At 37.5% G+C, this 20,977-nt stretch overlaps 1 protein-coding gene across 1 annotated transcript in view; it reads left to right on the top strand.

The window, feature by feature from the left end:
- Positions 1-17,701, top strand: part of kank4 (KN motif and ankyrin repeat domains 4) — a 57,726-nt gene extending 40,025 nt beyond the window's left edge. The window contains exons 3-11 of the mRNA XM_081381046.1: positions 2,785-2,842; positions 3,342-5,765; positions 7,223-7,316; positions 9,718-9,942; positions 11,650-11,734; positions 11,865-12,084; positions 13,936-14,078; positions 14,304-14,504; positions 16,339-17,701. Coding sequence (XP_081237172.1) covers positions 2,827-2,842; positions 3,342-5,765; positions 7,223-7,316; positions 9,718-9,942; positions 11,650-11,734; positions 11,865-12,084; positions 13,936-14,078; positions 14,304-14,504; positions 16,339-16,452 — 3,522 coding nt within the window. The 5' untranslated portion in view covers positions 2,785-2,826 and the 3' untranslated portion in view covers positions 16,453-17,701. The remainder of the gene's footprint in view (positions 1-2,784; positions 2,843-3,341; positions 5,766-7,222; positions 7,317-9,717; positions 9,943-11,649; positions 11,735-11,864; positions 12,085-13,935; positions 14,079-14,303; positions 14,505-16,338) is intronic.
- The last annotated feature ends 3,276 nt before the right edge of the window (positions 17,702-20,977 follow it).

The raw sequence follows: 20,977 nt of genomic DNA, 5'->3' as shown, positions 1-20,977 counted from the left end.
TTGACAAGCGGCTAGGCCTCACTTTACTCAGAAATTACAAGCTGCATTCCAGCTCTGGCTAATTAAGACTCAACGACAGACAGTGTATTTGAATCGCATTAAACATTTCTTAGGTTGGGGATGCACCTTATCCCTGACGTCCCTGCCTTGTTCCTTTCTTCTCCAGGAGGACTTAAGAAGCTGTACATTTTCCATGCTGTGTGTGTGTCGGATTTTGGGGATTCAGCTGTCAGTCAAGCTCAGACTCACACTATTATGGGGTTTTTGCCTTGAAACCTGGGGATAAATGCAAGCTGTTTGTACACTTGAGTAGTCTAATTAAGATGCTCAATATTTCCTTAACTACCATTATAGCAGCAACGTTTTAGCACTTTAGCATTATGACCTCTGACAATGAGTTTCTTAATAGCTGTCCATTCAAACTCTGTATTTTGATGCAAATTCGTCTGTCAAATTAGGCAAGTGCCAACATGTCATAGGTCATGCTCTCATCCTCAAAACCCATGAACAAACCTATATAATCGGTCTTACTCAACCTGCTCTGAGCAGGATTCGAACCAGCGTCTACGGCATGCGGACGCGTTAACAAGGACGCTAAAGAACGCAGTCTCTAGCACACCTCATGGAGCCAGGGCAGTGAGGTTTTCACATACTACTCTTGCTAGCTGGTCTCTGTTACACTCACCCCCCTAAACGTGACTCCCATCCAAGTCACAGCACCAAATGTAACCGGTCCTACTTGACCTGCTTCGAGCAGGATTTGGACCAACGTCTCTGGCATGGGATGCGGACACGCTAACAAGGACGCTAAAGACCACAGTCTCTAGTGCACCTCATGAGGCCAGGGCAGTGTGGTTTACACGCTTGCTTCCATTACACAACAAACAAATAAAAATGTTTCATTTTTCATTTTCATTTTAGTTTGATGTAGCAATATATTTTAAATGTCTGTTTATAGCTTTAGTTTTTTTATTTATTTCAGTTTTAGTTTTATTAATTTTAGTACTTCAACTACAACTTCAACTAGTACATTTATTCAAATTAGCTGACTTTTTTAGAAATTTTCAGAATTGTCATTTATGTTTTCATTTAATATTTATATTTTATTGTATCTTATTTTATGCCACTCTTATCCTAACGTTCTTTACAGTGCACTGACTAAAGGGAAGAGTCACCCTAGATCAAACCAGGGTTAAATGCCTTGCTCAAGGCCACTACAGTGATTGCTCATGGTCTTTGTGGTGACCAAACCAGTAACCTTCTCACTACATCCCCAGCGCTTTAAGAATCATTTTGAAAACATTATTTTCTAAAGTAAATGTGCTGTGAAAGGAAATCATGGAAGCTAGTTGATTGATGGTCTGATCACCAAATGCTGTGTTGGCACGCTATTATACCACTCTGCTTCAGAATGCATAGAGCTTGTTTTCTCAACCAAACCATGGCTCAGACCCCATTTCTAAAAAGCAACCAAAGCATATTTCTATCCTTGCTTGCACTTGGTAAAATAAATATTTCAAACAGGTACAAACAACTTCATCAGAAGGAGCTTCTGATGAAGTTGTTTCACTATTCATCATGATGATGAATAGTGAAAATGTTGTTGTGCCTTTAGCCCCAAGATTTTTTTTTTATACTGAGCATGTCAGGATCTAACTCTTTTTTTCTATACCAGTCTGTCCAGAATCTGGACATCCAGCAGCCAACTCATGATCCAGATTTCATGAAACATAGTAAAATTGCACCTTTGAAGAATATCCTTTCCAAACTGTCCAAATTCCAAGCCTCTGGCTCAGATTGCAACATTGAAATCAGAGCCAGATGACACATCTTTCAGTAATCTTTTCCCATCTTCTCCAATCTTTTCAGTACATAGTTAAGATCTGCAAACATGCCTTGAGGGGTTTGACCATAGTTCCATTAAAGCAAAAAGTTTGAGAATCTTTCTTCATCTTCACCAGCAGAAGGTCCACATTTCATGTATCATTTGACTATACATATCTCAAGGGCTCCGATAAATAAGTTGTGTGAAGTGGCATCCAACAGCATTTCAGTGCTAAATACACTGTATTCATTTAGAAAAGGCACAGTAATCATGAACATAGATTATATGATTGTTGAAAAGCTTAGATATCAACCTACATTATGGTGCTGCTTTAGAATAACAAAAATTTGAGGGTGTCTTTAGTGACCCCTGAAAAGTAAGTGTTCTCATGCTAAAACAAAAACATCAGTTAGCTGTTTAGTGAGATTGTTTTTTGTCTGCAATGTTTTTGTCTTTTTTTTTTTTGCAACATTTATGTAGGTTAGGGTGACTTCAAGATAGGACAGTGAGAACGTTCGGGAAGTAGATCTCCAGACCTGAAGCCTGAGGGTGTATTTAGTTTGTATTAACATGATGTATTTTGATCAGTGGCCTTACGTAAGCCCCTGAAGAATCTTAAATCTAAAATGGCAAAATTGTTTTCCATTGCCTAAATCAACCCCACATAAACTGTGAGCCATCTGGAGTAAATTAAACAGAATGAACTACAATGTCACTGTGGTTTGAATAGAGGTGCAGGGTTTTAAAATGCTACAAAACAACTAATGTAAAATCATGTTGCACAGGAAGTATGGATTGTAATTAGTACAGGAATTGGCAAATCAGTATATACATAATGTAATTATTGTTGTAATGCCCTACATTATATGCATAATGTAATTTTCATTGTCACTGTTCTGTTAGACGATAAAAAAATATATAATTTTAGATCTGTACATCTTTATTTGATCTGTCTACAGGTTTCCAGTGTTTACACCCATGATACTGCAAAAACAGAAATAATGGACAAGAAAAATGGTAAGAACACCATCCAGACTGTTTGTCATTTCCACTTTCAAATGTGTAAATATATTCCTTCCACTTGCATCTCCATGCAATAGTTAATAGTTAAACTTTTTTATATAATGCATTATAAAAGTATTTTAATGCATTAAATATACCTTGTAATGCACCTTATAATGTATTGTCTCATACATACATGTATCCACAGTTATAATACATTCTAATACTTATCTATTAATTAAATACACCTTTAGAAGGTATGATGCGTTAAAAAAACATGGCAAAAACAATTTCAAAATTAGTTATAAAAAGATACAAGGCATTATATACCTTATTAATACCTTTATAATGCATTATACATAAAGTATTTTTTGCTTTTCATGTCTTCTAAATCCTTGCACATTGATAACACCTTGATTAATTATGCTCCATATGCTTAATAATACAACGGCTGCTTGAACTGGAATTACAATAAGAGAATGCAAAATGTGTAACAATGTATCTTATATTTCAGCAAATGGCTTTTCTTCCAAAGCCTCTGAGAGTGGAGTACAGCGGAAACAGCTGCCATATTCTGTAGAGACCCCCTATGGGTTTCACCTGGATCTGGACTTCTTGAAGTATGTTGATGACATAGAGAAAGGAAACACAATCAAGAGGGTACACATTCAACGCAAGAACAGGGGCCCAAAGTGCAGCACACTGCCACGCAACTTCAGCCTTCCTGGACATGGCGCTCGACCTCTAGCCAAAGATACGTGGGCCAATACTTCCACTTTAGGGTCCAAGCCTAAGTCACGTGTTACTGAAGTCCAGAAGCTGTTTGAGTTCAGAGCCAGTGATGCCACTAGTGGTAGCAGTAGCAAGAGTGGAAGCTCCCTGGCCAGCCAGTCAAAGATGCCAGGGAGTGGTTACCCCCCCTCGCCGAAGGCTGCAGAAGAGTCTCAAGTACAGACTTCTTCTCAGAATGAACAGTCCATGGGCCTTACTGTTAGGCCTCACCTGTTAAGAGCCTCAAGCATGCCTGTTAATGTCCCACGCAGGAAAGGTTCAGACTCAACTGATGAGCAGAGTGCCCAGTCGCAGAATGGCTCAGCTGAGAAGCTTTTTCGACCGGCGGATGGAGGCGACAGGAGAGGCAGTGTTCCCCAGGACAGGGCCAGCTTGCATCAACAGATTACAGCTGCGCTGAAAAGGGTGCGTGAGTTAGAAGAGCAAGTCAGGACCATCCCTGAGTTGAAGGCTCAAATATGCTCTCTTAGAACAGAGAGGGAACAACTGCTTCAAAGAATTCAGCAACACCAGTCTGAACAAAAGAGCTCTTTGCAGTTGAACGAGACTGAGGTTCCTCATACTGATCCGCAAGACAGTGCTGTTCCTCCAGTTATCAGTGAGAAGAAAGATACTTGTTCCCTTTCCACAGTTACTGCAGCTGATCATGGAATGGTTCAAGCAACACAGTCTGACAAAACCACAGAACAACAGTCAGAGGAACAAAATATTGTTGTGCAGGTTATTGTAGAACAGGAGTCTGAAAAAAATGAACCAGTAACTGATACAGAGTCAGAGAAGGAACAAGTGCCAGCTCCAATGTCTGTCCCGGTGATACTCATAGACAAAGCAGAAACTCCAACTGATCCAGATGAAGCAGAGGGACTTTTGCAGGAGTCTACACTTCAAGAAGAAGCATTGAAGAGTCTTTCAGAGCAAGTAGAAAAGCAGGAGACTCTGTTAGATGATAAAAAGTCAATGCTGGAATCAGAGGAATCAGGTGCCACATCCGAATGTACACCCGCTCGAGAAGATACTACAACTTTTGAGGGACCAAGTGTAATTATAATTGAGGAAAATACAATAGCTCAACCTGCCGAACAGAAAATTCTCACTAACCTGGAGCTGGAAGCAAAACTGAAAACTTTGGAAGAGAGTCTAAGCAAGGCCAGTTGTGAATTGGAAAAGACAAATTCCTTACTTGGGGAACAGATATACAAGAATAGACAAAAAGATGAGAGAATACAGGAACTGATTGACCAAGTGAAAGAGCGGAAACTTCAAAGTCCTATCGAGACAGAGCCGCTTTCTGTACCAGTTGTCACATGTGATGCATCAGTCAGTACAGACAGCAAAAGTGTCATGGAGAGAGGAGTCTCGACAGAACCTCAACCAGCTGAGGGTCCCAAAGAAACAGATTCTAAATGCTCAAGCACTCAGACAAATATAGTTGAAGCTCGAGACATTGAAGTCTTAGCACAAGTCACTACAGCAGAGAAAATTGTAGGGGTAGAGATTGTCATGTGTGACCGGGCAATGGAGACTGAGGTCCAGGATAATCTAGAAGATAACGTTAGTCAGGAAGTCTCTGAAATGCTAGAGAAGACCGACTCTGTAAAAGACAAAGAACAAGAGGGTGATATCAAAGATAGTGTGTCAAGCCAGATTATGGATACTAAAGTCAGTGAAAATGTTGTTGCAGAGAGTGACACTGAGGAATATGTCATGGTAGAAAGTGCCATGGTTGAGTCTATGGCCAGTGAAAATGAAATCCCTAAGCTCACAGTCAAAGAAATAGAATCTGCTGAGAATAAGGAGGTTGAAAGCTCAGTAACAGACGAAGCAAGAGGAGAAAGAATTTCAGGTTTGCAAACACAGCAGGAACCAAGAGAAATACAAGGACAGGATCCTCACCTTCAGTCTCAAAGGGCAGCTGAAGCCACGGCTTCTCCTGCTGCAATCGGTCAGGTTGTTAATCGTATACAGGGGCTTCTTAACGAGCAGTGGGCCAGTTTGGGAAGTGGGGGCCAGGACGCAAAAGGAGAGAGCTCCCAGAAACCTCATTCTTCCAAAATAAGCTCTATTCAAAGCCACCTGAGAGGGTCCCTCAGTGCCCTGTCTGCCTTTTACTCACCTGTTCAGAAAGGAGGGGCTACACGACAATCAGGTAGGTTCTTATTCAGTATAGGCATGCACTTTCTTAGCAAGCTCATTAAATGTACAGTAATGACTGATGCGACCATCTCTTTGAGTCAGGTGCAACAGTCTTTGGTATTGGTGTCGATTACTTGTATTAGGCCTGTTTCACAAAGCTTGAGCCTTGCATATTGAGCTATCAAAATTGAGGGGCTATCAAAATTTTACATTTCTGTATTCAATGAACCTCATGCTTTTGTTATTCTACAAACCTCAAAGGATTTATAAATATTTGTATAGTTCCAAAATAAAAATATTTATAATTTTTAGATGCTGTCAATACATTAATATTGTCCAAATGACAACATGTCCAAAATGTACATGCTATAAATACACTTTACATACACATTACTACAAATACTAATGACATCACACCGGCATACACACCGCTTACAAGCTTCATATGTGCAATGTGTGAAACAGGCCTCACTGAGTTTGAAGTGAAGGTTTGAGAGCCAGAGCTGAAACAAACGTAAAAGTCAACTTGAAATAAGACGTTCTAATATGCATATTTTTGCCTGATTGTAAATGCGTGTGGCACAGAAAGCCGTCTGTTGCAATGCAGAGACCCAGTTGCAATGCACTTTCATATTGAAGGTCCTAGCTGTATGCCAAGGTAATTTAGGATTTTGTGTTGACAGTTTAAAAACATCTGGCTATATTACAGTGCTTGCAATATTATGCAGTCTCATAAATTCTGGCATCTATTGTTATTTGTGCAGCCACAGTTAATTATTCTTTTCTGTGCTAATTATGCTCTTGTACAATTCCACTGAATATAAAATAATATTATGGTAATTTAAAAGTTAACTTGGTTAACTGGATATTTTTGATTCAGACTTATCTTGTTGTGTCCTTGGAAATGCACACAGTCTTTATGGGACTTTTTGAGCTTTTTCCCAGTTCCTGGAAGCATTCCAATCTCTTTGATGTGTTGTGTTTTGTTGTAATTGCATCCACTGGCTCCTTTAGTTGTTATTCACCTCTGTTCTTCGCAACAATCAAACAAACACTAGGGAACAAATCTCTGTGTAAATGTCTGTGGTATAATCTCCTTTAAAATCACATGACTGATGAGAATTTTTATGGCAGGTAAGAATGGTTTTCACTGTTTAGAGCATTTCATTGAAAATATCAGTTCCTTTGTGACTGTAACAGTTGTTTTGACAGTTTGTGTGATGCATTATGAATGAGTACAACTGGCTTACCCACTCTGTGGAGCACAGCAAGTGTACAGTTCACCTTTTTTTTGTTCATATTACTTCTGGTAAAGGAATTCAAAAGTACTATCTCATATACTGTGCTTTATTTTTTTTAGGTTGGACAAATGGACTGAATATTGCATAGATTTAACTTATTGCTAGGGATGAAGAACAGGTGCAGACTTGGCTTTCGTTTTCACATATCTGACCATCTATCCCATATTAGGCCTCAAATCCATCATGAAGAAGAATGACTGTCCTGACAAGCAGGGCAATGGGGGAGCGAAGAAGAACTTGAAGTTTGTTGGCGTAAATGGGGGGTATGTTGGTTTTTTTATGTGCATATCAGACTTTTTGAGCATATTTATCTGCATGCAGCAATACAGTTTATGGTAATGCTTTTCATAAAATCACCTGCCATCTGTGTAGAAGTTATAAAATATAGTTTAAAGTAAAGTTCAGAAACTCCAAAAGATCTAAAGGGGGACCTAAATGAAGGTTATGCCTTACATTTACCAACTGCCCCAGAATCACAGTTGCTGGTGTTTTCATATGAAGTGTTGATGGATGAGTCTATTTCATCAACATCCATGACATCAGATGTCCGGCCTGTCCTTTTGCATCCCTTAATCTGTTTCATCCTTCATCAAGGTGCTCTGTTAAAAATGGGCCATGAGGTGTCTGTATTGTTTTCTGTGAGATCTGTTGCATGATGAGTGAGGCCTAGTGAGATGACACGAAAAACCAAGTCCTCTCTCTATCTCTCTCTCTCTTGCTGTGTCTTTGTCTGTCTGCCTGTCACTGTGTGCGGTGAATGATTTGTTAAGCTTGGCAGCAGAGATGGTTCTGTCTCAGCTGTATTTGACCAGCCGTCAACAATAAGATAATTATCCTGATAGACTTGGGCAAACAGCTGGCCTTTCAAATGCCTGATCAGAAAGGAATAATTCTATATCAGCTAAACCGATCTCTTTCTTTAGCCCAGAGAGAGTATTTGAAAGTTGGAGAACTGTAAGTAAGCCAGTGGGGTGTGGTGGACTTCTGAAATGAGGTGGCCACATCCTCGCTATGTGTTGTTTTGTTTTTGTTTTTTTGTTTTTTTGTCAAATGTAAATTCATGTTTCAGTTGATGTTTTCTGGGCATATAACACTAGTTACCTCAAACTATTAATTGATATTTAATATAAGTATATTATATTAATTAAGTTAGAGAGCAATGAGCTCAAGGAATGCAAAAGAGTAACTTTATCTGCTTATTTTGGACAGTCATCTTTAGACCCTTGAGCAGGAAGGTTTCAAAATGAATCAATTTGCTGATGACCAAAACACAAGTTAGTACCTTATCTTATCAGTATGTCAAAACATGCTGGAATTGCTATATCGTGAATTATATCAAGTGACATACATGACCTTTAATTTATATTGCTGTTTTGAAATATTCTTTGAAAAGACTGTGTGGGACTGTTGGCAGATTTGGCTCGTGTCTTAGTCTGATAGACTGTGATTATCCTGAGAGAGGCCTTGCACTGCTGTTGTTCAATGACAGCTGGTGATTTTAGAATTTGCACACAGTTTTGACCCAAACCACCATGATGTAATTTCATTCTGTTATTTAGCTCTGTCAGCCAAGCGCAAACAGCAGTATCAAAGTCGCTGAATCCTCGCCTTTGGCTGCCCAGCATATTCATTTTCTGTCCAATTCTCTTTTTTTATAAGCCGTGTGCAAAGCTATTGCATTAATCACATTTGTAAATCTTAATTACTAAGATGTTAGCAGCATAATAAACCGATGCATGGCCCTCTTGTCTCTAATCTGAAGTACTCAAAAGAGGCCCTCATACTCAACACCCTAATAAATGTAGAGTCACCTGACCTGCAGCTATAGGCCTCCATTCACCCATGTCCTTGTGGAAATGCCATTCCTCTTGCCTATCTGAAAACATCCATGAAGGAGCAGCATTCTTCAGACAGGCTCAACACATAAGAACCCCTCAGACCCCACAGAGGTCTCTCTCATTTGAACAACTTGAATAAACACTTGGATTGTGCATGTCCATTCATAACAGACAGATTACATTAGTTTTCCATTAGCGGTAAGGACTGTCGAAATCAAAAATAGATTTAAAGGCTTTTTAAAAATATAAACCAGAGCATTTAAATATATATGGTGCTTACACATAAAATAAAATAAATGAAAATACATGGTAGCCTATAAACAAAATGGCAAAGTATTATTATTACACTTTAAAAAGTGATCAGTTGACTTAACTTAAAAAAGTGAGGAAACCCATTGCCTTAAAATTATTAAGTAATAAACTTCATGCGTAATTAAAAAAAAAGTTATGTGAACTTAACGATTCCACGTAACTTAATTTTTTCAATTACGCATGAATTTTATTTACTTCATACTTCCTCACTTTTTTTTAAGTGTCAACTGATCACTTTTTACAGTGTATTATTATTATTATTATAAACATTATGGTCATAGGTAATTAAATAAAATACAATAAAAGAAAAAACAAATTAACAAAAAAAAACGAATTAAAACGGCAAACATTATTATTATTATTATTATTATATATTGTGAAGCACACATGGTCAGGTTTGTCGTAACTAAACACAGGCTGTTCTGATTTCAAATCCTGATAATAGTAAGTTTGCAAATACAAAATGGGTTACAGTCAAAAGAACCCCCTTGATTTAAATGATCTGTGTGTCCAGCTATGAGACCACCTCCAGTGAGGACTCCAGTGGGGAGGAGGATCAGGACGAGGTTGAGGAGGTGGATAGCTCGGAGCCTGAGGTGGAGCAGGGAGAGGAGAGTGGAACGGCCCAGGAGGAGGCTGCTGCTACTGGGGAGCAAGGTGATGGGGTTCAGGCAGAGGGCTCTGAAGAGCCTGATGCAGGCCAGGCCGCCATGAGTCCCCAGGAGGAGCAGCCTGTCAGGTGAGATGGAAGGCCGTGGTTAAAAGAGTTACAACTGCAATATAGGTTTTTACATTTTTTTCTAAGTCCCTATGGCTTAAGTCGTCAGTTGGTAGTTTTATGGGAGTTATATATTATGCAATCAACACAACCTTCAAATAGTATTTTAGGATGATCCACATGACTTATTCTGTGCTAGTCCCCTTTACTTTTTCAACCTGTTGTGAAAAGCTCATTAGCTCATAATATGAGCTGGCTTAACACATGAAAGTGTGCAGTGACCATGTTTCCCAAGGCAGGTGCCTCTGTTATGAATAGGACACAATCCTGCCTTTTGTTCTGCCCTTCATCTGGCAGGAAAGTACAAGCATTGAGTGACAGGTTTAATATGACTGCGGTCCACTTAAAGAACTGCATCACAACAAAAGGCTGAACCATAAACCATATGGGGAAAGCAAATGGTATGGTCTTCTTTTATGATGATCTAAACACTATTTCATTAGAATATATATCATTTTGGATTAGGGAAATGTTATAATTATATACATTCCCAAAATTATTTCAGATTTTTTGGGTGAGAATAAATGGCTGATGATGTTGAAATTCTTCTGCATGCATCCTCACACACCAGATACAAAGATATATTTATATTACGCTGTAGTTCTAATTTTATATACAGTAAATAAAACCATATTAAATTCACCTGAGATACATAATGGATATTCTTTTGCAACTAGTTCCCACCAATAATTTCTAATATGGTTTATGAAAAACAGGAAAGTGTCAAAGTTTGGGGTTAGCAATAAAAACATTATTTTGAAAGAAATTACTTTTATTCAGCAAGGATACATTAAATTGATCAATCATGTCAGTAAATACATTTATAATGTTACCAAAGAATATTTCAAATAAATGCTGTTCTTTTGAACTTTCTTTGAATGTCCACGGTTTTCACCAAAATATTAAGCAGCACTACTCCACCATTGATAATAATACGTTTCTTGAGCACCAAATCAGCATCTTTTTTGAAGGATCATGTGACACTGAAGACTGAAGGAATACATTACATTGTAAAATATATTAAAATATAAAACTGTTATTTTAAAATGTAATAATATTCCACAATATTACTGTTTTTTCTTTATTTTTAACCAAATAAATGCAGCCTTGGTGAATATAAGAGACTAATTTCAAAAATATTCAAATCTAACCGACCCCAAACTTTTGAATGTTAGTGTAGGTAGGCCCACCACTAGTACACAAGGGTCTGAAACACATATACTGAAATCTGTAGAAATATAAACACAATTCATTCTCCTCAAGGGACAGAACTTTTCCAGAATCTGCATTTGCCAAAAGATGTTTAAACCATTCAGATATTGGTAACCATTTGCTTGAGAGGCCAGTCCAATATGAGCCACTCTCAACTAATGTTACCAAGATTCAAATTACCAAAATGCATTGTATTCCATAATATGTATCAAATACAGATTTCTGTTGAGGCTCAGGTGTGCAGCCAATCTGTATTTGAAAATTATTTTACATAAATGTTTCAACTTGAAAACCTGATGCATGATTTGATATATTTTTTTTATATTAGCTTCTATTTGTCTCCCTCTGTAAACAGTTAGGCATTTTCTTAAACTGAAAAGACACAATGTTATATCTTGTTCATGAGTTTAATGTGCCCCTTTGATTTAAATTACAGCTCAATCTGTGTCGTTGCAGTGAGTTAGTTGATAAGAACTTCATGGCTGCTTGTCATTTCCTGAAGGATCGCATGGCTGAGGTTGCTTCCCCAAATAAAGACATGGTAAGCAATTCATGCTTTTTTAAATATATATATATATATTGATTCATTGCCTTTAATGTACACTGGAAAGTTATTTTTAATTGGACTTATTACACTTTAGTGAGCTGACTCTTGACTGTGTGAATCTCAGAGGCAGGTTCTGATGGTGTTATATCAGGAGTGGTTCCGTGTGTCCAGTCAGAAGGAGTCACAGGCTGAAACAGTCACGCTCCACCTGAGAGAGGTGGGCTTCCACACTCCTACTCTGCTGCGCTATATAGTGAACCTGGCTGATGGGAATGGCAACATGGCACTGCACTACAGTGTGTCCCATTCCAACTTCTCTGTGGTCAAGCTGTTACTAGACACAGGTGAGGGACTTGCATGTTTAGACCTGAGGCAAGATGAACCATTCTGATGGCACTGCTATGTTCATACACATATACGTATATTTACTTTGAGAGATGAACTAAAGATTTTGAGCAAGTTACAGGCTTTTGCAGGTAATCCATTGTGTGGTGCTGTTTGTACAGATTGTTTTGAGAAATGCACTTTCTGGTTTGCAAAGGATGATTCGAGAAATGTACCAAAGCAACTGAGATTTTAACTATGATTTGTGACTCTGGACCACAAAACCAGTCACATGGGTACATTTTTTGAAATTGAGATTTATACATCTGAATAAATAAGCTTTCAATGATGTATGGTTTGTTAGGATAGGACAATATTTGGCCGAGATACAACTATTTGAATATCTGGAATCTGCAAATCTGGAGGGTGTAAAAAAAAATGCCTTTAAAGGAACACTCCGACTTTTTTGGACTTTAGCTTATTCACAGTATCCCCCAGAGTTAGATAAGTCCATACATACCTTTTTCATTTCTGTGCGTTCTGTAAGTGTTATTTGACGCACCCACCGCTAGCCTAGCTTAGCACAAAGACTGGATGTAAATGGATAAGGTAGCATACTAATCCCAATAAGTGACAAAATAATGCAAACATTTTCCTATTTACATGTTGTGATCTGTATAGTCACAGCGTGTACAAATAACAAGGCTATATGAGACAGAGAACATTTTTAATCGTATAAATACTGGGAACTATATTCTCACTAGGCGTAGGAGCACAGCTACTTGGGCGGAGTGGCTACTTGGGCGGAGTGATTAGCGCAGCACACGAGACGCCCTGTTGATGGTTCCGTAAACAAAACAAACGTGACTAACTAGCTAGTAGCGAACGTGACTCGTGATCATGGCTGACTTTGAGGAATTGTCAGAGGAATTTTACTGGGTATCAAACCAAGATCCAGAACCATATAGTTTTGAGCCAGAATACACAGACGAGGAGTTACAAACTTTGGAAGCTGTAAGACAAGATAAATCGAACACCCATGATTGTAAACTATAAATTTACTATCTAGTAATTGCTGACTCTATTACTCCAACTCTGAGCGAACTCTCTGCTCCTCACCACAGGGCGTCTCGTGTGCTGCGCAAGTAGCTGTGCTCCTACGCCTAGTGAGAATATAGTTCCCAGTATTTATACGATTAAAAAAGGTCTCTGTCTCATATAGCCTTGTTATTTGTACACGCTGTGACTATACAGATCACAACATGTAAATAGGAAAATGTTTGCATTATTTTGTCACTTATTGGGATTAGTATGCTACCTTATCCATTTAAATCCAGTCTTTGTGCTAAACTAGGCTAGCGGTGGGTGCGTCAAATAACACTTACAGAACGCACAGAAATGAAAAAGGTATGTATGGACTTATCTAACTCTGGGGGGATACTGTGAATAAGCTAAAGTCCCAAAAAGTCGGAGTGTTCCTTTAAAGTTGTGCATTTATGTTTGCGATTGTGCTGCATTCACTCACAAAAATAAATGTTTTATATATTTACAGTAGGAAATTTACAAAATATCTTCATGGAACATGATCTTTACCTAATATTCTAATGGTTTTTGGCATAAAAGAAAAATCTATAATTTTGACCCATTGTTGGCTATTGCAACAAATATACCCGTGCTACTTGTGACTGGTTTTGTGATCCAGGGTCACATTTACATTTCTAGCAGCAGTTTTCACTCTTATCATATGTGTTTATCAATACGTTTGTATTTTGGCATGAAAACTATTTAAATCTCAAGTTCTATTTCTCACTCTCTCTTTAACTTTAAACCTTTGAATATACCAACATTTTCTTTAATTTGCTGTCCATCAGGACTGTGTGAGGTGGATCACCAGAACAAGGCCGGCTACACTGCTATAATGTTGGCAGCTCTTACTGCGGCAGAAAGCCCTGAGGACATGGAGGTGGCTCAGCAGCTACTGAGAATGGGCAAAATCAATGCACGAGCCAGCCAGGTACACACAGCGAGACGCCACAACATCCGGTGCTGAAAGAACACACATATGATTTGTTACTTATAGGCCACTTGTTATACCAGACAGACAATTCTCAATGGTTTAACTTGTACACATTGTCTATGAGTACAGCAATGAGTTATTTAGCACACCATTTCTTTGATTATAGGGTATGATAAAGGTCGTTTTTTATAAATAAGACTGTTTTTCATTACTCCCCACTAGTCAGGGCAAACAGCACTGATGCTTGCAGTTAGTCATGGGCGGACAATGATGGTGCAGGTTCTTCTGGACTGCGGGGCTGATGTGAACATACAGGACCGGGATGGCTCCACTGCTCTTATGTGTGCCTGTGAGCACGGTCATACTGAGATAGCCAAAATGCTGCTGGAGAGACCAGAGTGTGACATGTCACTCATAGATAAGGTGAGAGAGACACTGATATATTAAACCTTACACCAATTCAGTTGCTATTTAAAATCAAGACATCTTCAAACAAAAAACAAAATTTTAGGCCACCACATTTCAAAGCTATTCATGAAAAGAGGAACTTAATTCTTTTACTCCTAACTAGAAACGTGATATGTACTAATTTGCATTTCTCTGCTTCTTTTTTTCCATATGCATGTTAGCAAAACACTTAAAAATGCAAGACCTAAAATAAATTCTGACAAATTTGAATTTGAAGAACGCTGTGGGGAAAACAGGAAACTTTGATCCTCAGTGCTGTCATAATAGAGCTATGTGAAGCCATGGGTTGATTCATTTCAAGAAAATACAACACTGCCACTTAGTGGTAAAAAGTAGTTACTTCAGGTTTTATTTGGTAAAGTTAGTTCATTACTATTCATTGGTCTAGATTTTACATTTATTATAATTAGGAAAAATGTTTTCTTATATTATTATTAGGAAAAATATTTTAACATATATGCAGTAAGATAATTAAGCAATAATTATAAAATATACACTCATTCTATCCAACTCATTCCTAAAGGACACATTACATTGACAGTAAAGACATTCATAGCGTTACAAAGATTTCTATTACAAATGCTATTCTTTTGAGCTTTCTATTCATCAAAGAAGCCTGGAAAAAAATCACAGACAAATATTTAGCAGCACAACTGTTTTCAACATTAATAGTTATAAGAAATGTTTCTTGAGAACCAAATCAGCATATTAAAATGATTTCTGAAGGATCATGTGACTGAAGACTGGAGTAATGATGCTGAAAATTCAGCTTTGCCATCACAGGAATAAATTACATCTAAAAAAGAAAAGAAAACCATTCTTTTAAATTGTAATACTTTTTCACAATATTATTGTATTTATTTATTTATCTATTTAATTCATTTTTGTTTTGATTAAATAAATGCAGCCTTGGTGGACATAAGACATTTTTTTCAAAACACAATTAAAATATCTTACCAAACCCAATCTTTTGAATGGTATTGTATATATTTTTTATAAGAGTAGTTAATAGCATAAATAATAATAGCTATTAAGTAGTTATTTTTTGCTTAATTATTAAGCAAAAAAAATTACAAAAATAATAATTAAAAAATAACTACTTAATACTTCCTGCTTCATACTTATCCCAATATTGTTTGCCTTTTTAAATAGATTCATGATTTTTTTTTTTTTTTTTTTGAGGCTTTGGAGGCTTTGGAGTGTCTGATGGAACCATAACAAGTTATCTTTTATAATTTTATCAAAATATTCACATCAAAGTCTGTGTCCATTTGAAACTCTTTAAAGTCTGCGTGAACCGGAAGTTGCAAATGACTTTTCTCCAGTGTTGTGACGTATTTCCCAGTGAAACGGAATATTGAACAGAGGGCAGGGTTTTACTCTAGCGCTCCTCCTCTCCATCTCTGCTCATAGCAGACTAACGGTTTGAGGGGAGTGGTTAAGCGTTTCCCAAACCAAGCCGTCAAACCTACGTCATCAGAGAAGGAACGCCATTCCAGACCGGAAGTAACTTTTCAGACTTTGATTAAAGATTACGACGGCAAACAATTTTTTCCTGTGTATTAACTTGCACGGATTAATTTTTCACCACAAGACTAGTAATATGCGCTAACAAAGTAAATAGGGTCAATTTTGATTTCAGTTGGACTTTAATCACTTGGTAAGATCTACACAAATAGGCAGATACTAACGTGGGCAGGTTGCATGTCATGCCGTCATCCTCAAAAACCACAAACATGCCTTTCAAAATCATTTACATGTCATTTCTTTTCCTCTATCCCTCTACTAGGACGGACACACAGCTTTGTCAGTAGCCATGAAGGCGTCCCACTCTGAGATTGTTGATCTTCTGAAAGCTCGTGCTGATCCAGCCACAGCTACAGATCCTACAGCTCCGCTCTGAGTCCAGTGGACTTGTCTTCATGTCCAACTGGCTCTGCCAGACTCGTCTTTCTTCTGCCTCAACCTGACTCGCTGGCCAGGCCAACAGTCAACAATAGAGAGACAGCTCTTGCCGGTAATTCGCAGATTCTCTGTTTGAGAAACGGCCATTGAGAAATGTACTTCCGTACGCCAATCAAAGATGCCATGGAGGGAGGGCTTCCCTAAACTCCCCAGAAGGTCCCCATTTGTCCTGAAGCACAGCTACTGTAGCTATTTAGCAGGCATGGTACATTGTTACATGTTTTAGCCTTCTATTTTCAGGTAATGTGACTATATTTTTGTCAGGCGATGAAGAGTAATCTATGAATGTTATTAAAGAAGTGATCAGATACACACTATATTTATTTTTTATTGCACTTTTCTGTAATATTTCCCCCCAGAAGTATCCAAGGCCTGTCTTAGTATAACTTGATGTGTCTTCCTATATAGGCTATATATATATATGAGGTTGTTTTGGGTCAGGCCCAGTACCAAACCATTCCTTGCCTTTCCAGAGGGAACATTGAAAGAAGTTTTTCAGTCAAAGACTTGTGTTGCCAGTTTGTCTCCCATCATAGTATTCTTTAATTGCCAACAGAGAGCCAATCACTAAAAAAAAGAGTTAAAAGCATTGCTTTCATTGTTAATTATTTTTTGGTAATATATCATTTATCTGAATGGTTTAAAATGTTGTTTTTGTCCTATTTTTCTCCTCACCCAAAGACAAAATAAGGGTGTGCAATATATCATAACTTCAATGACAAATAATTACAGCAAACAGTCCCGATTTATAATCAGTCCATTATGATTTATTCACTGTCAAAGTTTACCATATACTCTAACCTTCTGCAATATTAACTTTACAACTTATTTTAAAAAGTGTATATTTAACAAAGATTTACAGATGCGAGTTTTAAAGTTCCCCTGCATACAGATTTAAGCAGTGCATTATAATGGACTGGGCTATAGTTGTATTCTCTGTACATTGTGCCTGCTTAAAATTAAGACATCAGAAGTTGTGATGAAGAGATATGTTTAATGACAAATCAGTAACCCAGCTGGACAAAGTATGAATCTATATATGTATACTGTGCAACAGTATCTTGTGGAAGGTGCTGTGAATTAATACCCTGAAATGTAATGACTATTTATTTCCAATTCTATATTTTTGAGTATATACAAGTATATGCATGGATAAAATATTGACTTAATAAAAACATGCATTTTGTATTTGTCTTTTCTGCGTGGTTTAAAAAAAAAATGTTTACTTACCTAATACAGTTTATCAAGAGTAAGAAGCAGATCACAAATTAAATCCTTGAAAGTTCTAAAATATCTTGAGCAGATATCCAGTGAAATCTAAGATTATATTTCAAATAAATGTTTTTCTTTTGAACTTTCTATTCAAGGAATTCTTAAGAAAAAAAAATCCACAAATGTATTAAGCAGCACAACTGTTTTCAACATTGATAATAATAAAATAATAATAAATGTTTCTTAAGCACCAAATCAGCATTATTAGAATGGTTTCTGAAGGATCATGTGACTGAAGACTGGAGTAATGATGCTGGAAAATTAGCTTTGTCATCACAGAAATAAATTACATATTATAAATTATATATAAAATACAGAGCAGTTCATTTAAATTGTAATATAATTTCACAATATTGCTGTTTTCACTGAATTTTTGATCAAATAAATGCAGCCTTGGTGAGTATAAGAGATTGATTCCTTTCAAACTGTAGTGTATTTTAAAGGAATACATTTCCAAGGGGATTTTACGAGAGTCACATAAGCCTTTAATGACCTTGCTTATCTACTGACATATTTTTGGAAAGTCATTCTCAGTTCACAGGAAGTCAAAACAAAAACAGAGGTCTAGTTATGTAAATTAGAGATTTACAAAAAAATAATACAGAGCCACCTTGTCTTTGAAACATCATGTTGCACAAAGAAACTATGACATATTTAAATAAGTTAAAAACATATCATACATCACTTGTTCAACCAGTAAACAATTTAATGCTATGTATGTGTTAAATCCATAGGAGGTTTAGAGAATTATATTACATCATCCATTTAAAGGTGTGCTAAAATTTGCTAGGCAAAATTTCTCTAGGCAAATAAGCTTCCAGTCCTCCCACCCATACACTTCATTGTCTTGTCGACTACTGTACATATACAGTTAAGTGTAATCTCATAGTGTCTGCTGTTACACTTTTTCTTCTTACTCAACCTCTTTCTCCATGATGTGGCTGATACTGGGACTCTTCCAAACCTTTTCACTCATCCTCTCAGGTAATGCAATATAAGACATGCAATCATGTGAATGCTTAGCAATACATTTTGATGTCCTACAGTGTATGCTAAGTCTTAATATGTCCCTTTAAAATATTATTTTATGTGTATAATTTAAATTCTCTTAACAAACAGTTGAAATGCTGCAGTGTCTGAAGAGTCCATCCTGTGTGAGCCAGGTTCCCACTTCTGATACTGGCGAAGTTTGTGCTGTTATAAGGACTGATGAAAAGGTTTCAGGTTAGCTATAGATTGTTACTATTTCTTGGTTTATCTGAAAAAAAAAAAGTTCATGAATAATCAGATATTATTGGTTATAATTTAAAAGACATTAAACTCGCCATTATGTTTTTTGTGTTTCTCTTTTTTTTTTATGTGAAGCAAACGTCAGTACTTCATGTGACATGAGGACCTCTCTGTCCAAAGCATATTGTTTGGGGCGGGAAGCAGATAGTTCACCTGCCACTGCATCAATTGGTTTAGGTTTTGTAAATGTAGCTGTCAGTGTTTCCTGCTGCTCCACTGATAACTGTAATAGTGCCAATCTTTCTGGTGAGTAAAACCCTTCCAAAATTAAAGATTCTATTCACATTATGATAGATCATTGTCAAATCGCATTTATTTGATCAATTAATTTTATTAAATATATATTCAATTAATATGCTTACTTTATAGAACCCAACAATGCCCCAAATGGATTAAAATGTGCTTCATGCAACACTGTGACAGATAAACAGTGTCAAACTACAGTGTCCTGTGTAGGAATCCAGGACTGCTGCGTTGATCATACAGGTGCAGTGTCTTAAATTGCTGTTCCTTTTCTGTCGGCCACTTTCAACGTTGTGTTGAAATGGCAGTAGCTGTCACTCTTGGGAGCCCCAAACACCTCTGACATACAGTATTTAGAAAAGGCCAATGGAATTGGTGGATTTTGCATGCCTGGTCATGCCCCTGGACATACAGGTATGTAAGGAGGCCAGCGTGCATCACACACTTAAGTTTTGTTCTTCAGAGGCGAAGCATTTCGTCTCTTATGTAAAGTAAGAAAATCTAATCTGGGTGCATAAGTGGTGGCTAAAAGAGATATTTTGGCTAAGGCGAGCTATAATGGCTACTACGGCTGATAATGAGTTGGCAGCTCTGCTCTCCCAGGCAGCCGTGAGCATCGGGTGGGAGTGAAACCCCAACGCATTCTCATCCTAGGGCGTCATATACTGGCGCTTTTGACATTTCGTCTACATCCAACGCACATAGAGAGCCTAAGTCCCGCCCATCCGCTTCCGGCTCATGGGACCTTAGTTCGGAAAAAATATGTATGGAAGTCAATGGCGAGAGATAACTTATCTTTTTATTCCGTCTGAACTGTGCCCTGAACTACACATATAATGTTTGTCAATTTAAAAGGTAATTATGAAAGTCAAGAAAGTCGCAGTTTGTCATAAAACAGAAGAGTAACGTTTAGTTTTATGTGAAAATCGCTCAATGAACTACATCTCTCGTCTCGCACTATGTACGTCACAAGATCCGTTGCTCGTATGTGTGTATTCTGGTTCAAAACACTCAGGCATGACAGCGTAACGTTACGATTATAATGTAAGACTATAGAAAAAATGACAGACGTTAGCTTCAGTAAAGTTAGCTTCATTCATTGAGAGAAAAGGTATGACGTCGCATGTGCGCCTTCTGGGTTTGTAGTCTTTGTAATTACGTATTTTCACAGTCTTATACCTCAGCAGTTTTACATCAAACTGCGACTTTCTTGACTTTAAAATGTATCATTTAAATTGACAAACATCATATGTGTAAATCAGGGCACAATTCAAACGAGATCAAAATATTTGTTGTCTCTCGCCATTGACTACCATACAATATTTTTCCGAAATAAGGTCCCATGGTGGTCGACCGGAAGGGGAGGGACTTAGGCTCTCTATGGCTAGCCTGGCTCCGCCCTCCTACGTACTTCCGCTCAATTTCATTTTCCTTCAGTACTACGTCTGGGACTGCTGTATATTCTTAGGTTTCCAGAACCAAATTTTTTGTAGGACCAATCAGCGAACAGAGGGAGTGGCTGAGAACGATGACGTTGATGTAGTGCGTCAGTTTGAGTTGGAATAATGGCAGCGGAGAAAGACGTGAGAAAAGCTATTCGGTCCTTTGTTGCAAAACGGCCGATTATACAGAAGTTAAAGCCGGAGCAAGAATAATGT

The sequence above is a fragment of the Scardinius erythrophthalmus genome (assembly GCF_964197995.2).
Source record: "Scardinius erythrophthalmus genome assembly, chromosome: 12".
In the NCBI taxonomy this organism is placed as follows: domain Eukaryota; kingdom Metazoa; phylum Chordata; class Actinopteri; order Cypriniformes; family Leuciscidae; genus Scardinius; species Scardinius erythrophthalmus.
This window is presented reverse-complemented; position numbering and strand designations above follow the sequence as displayed.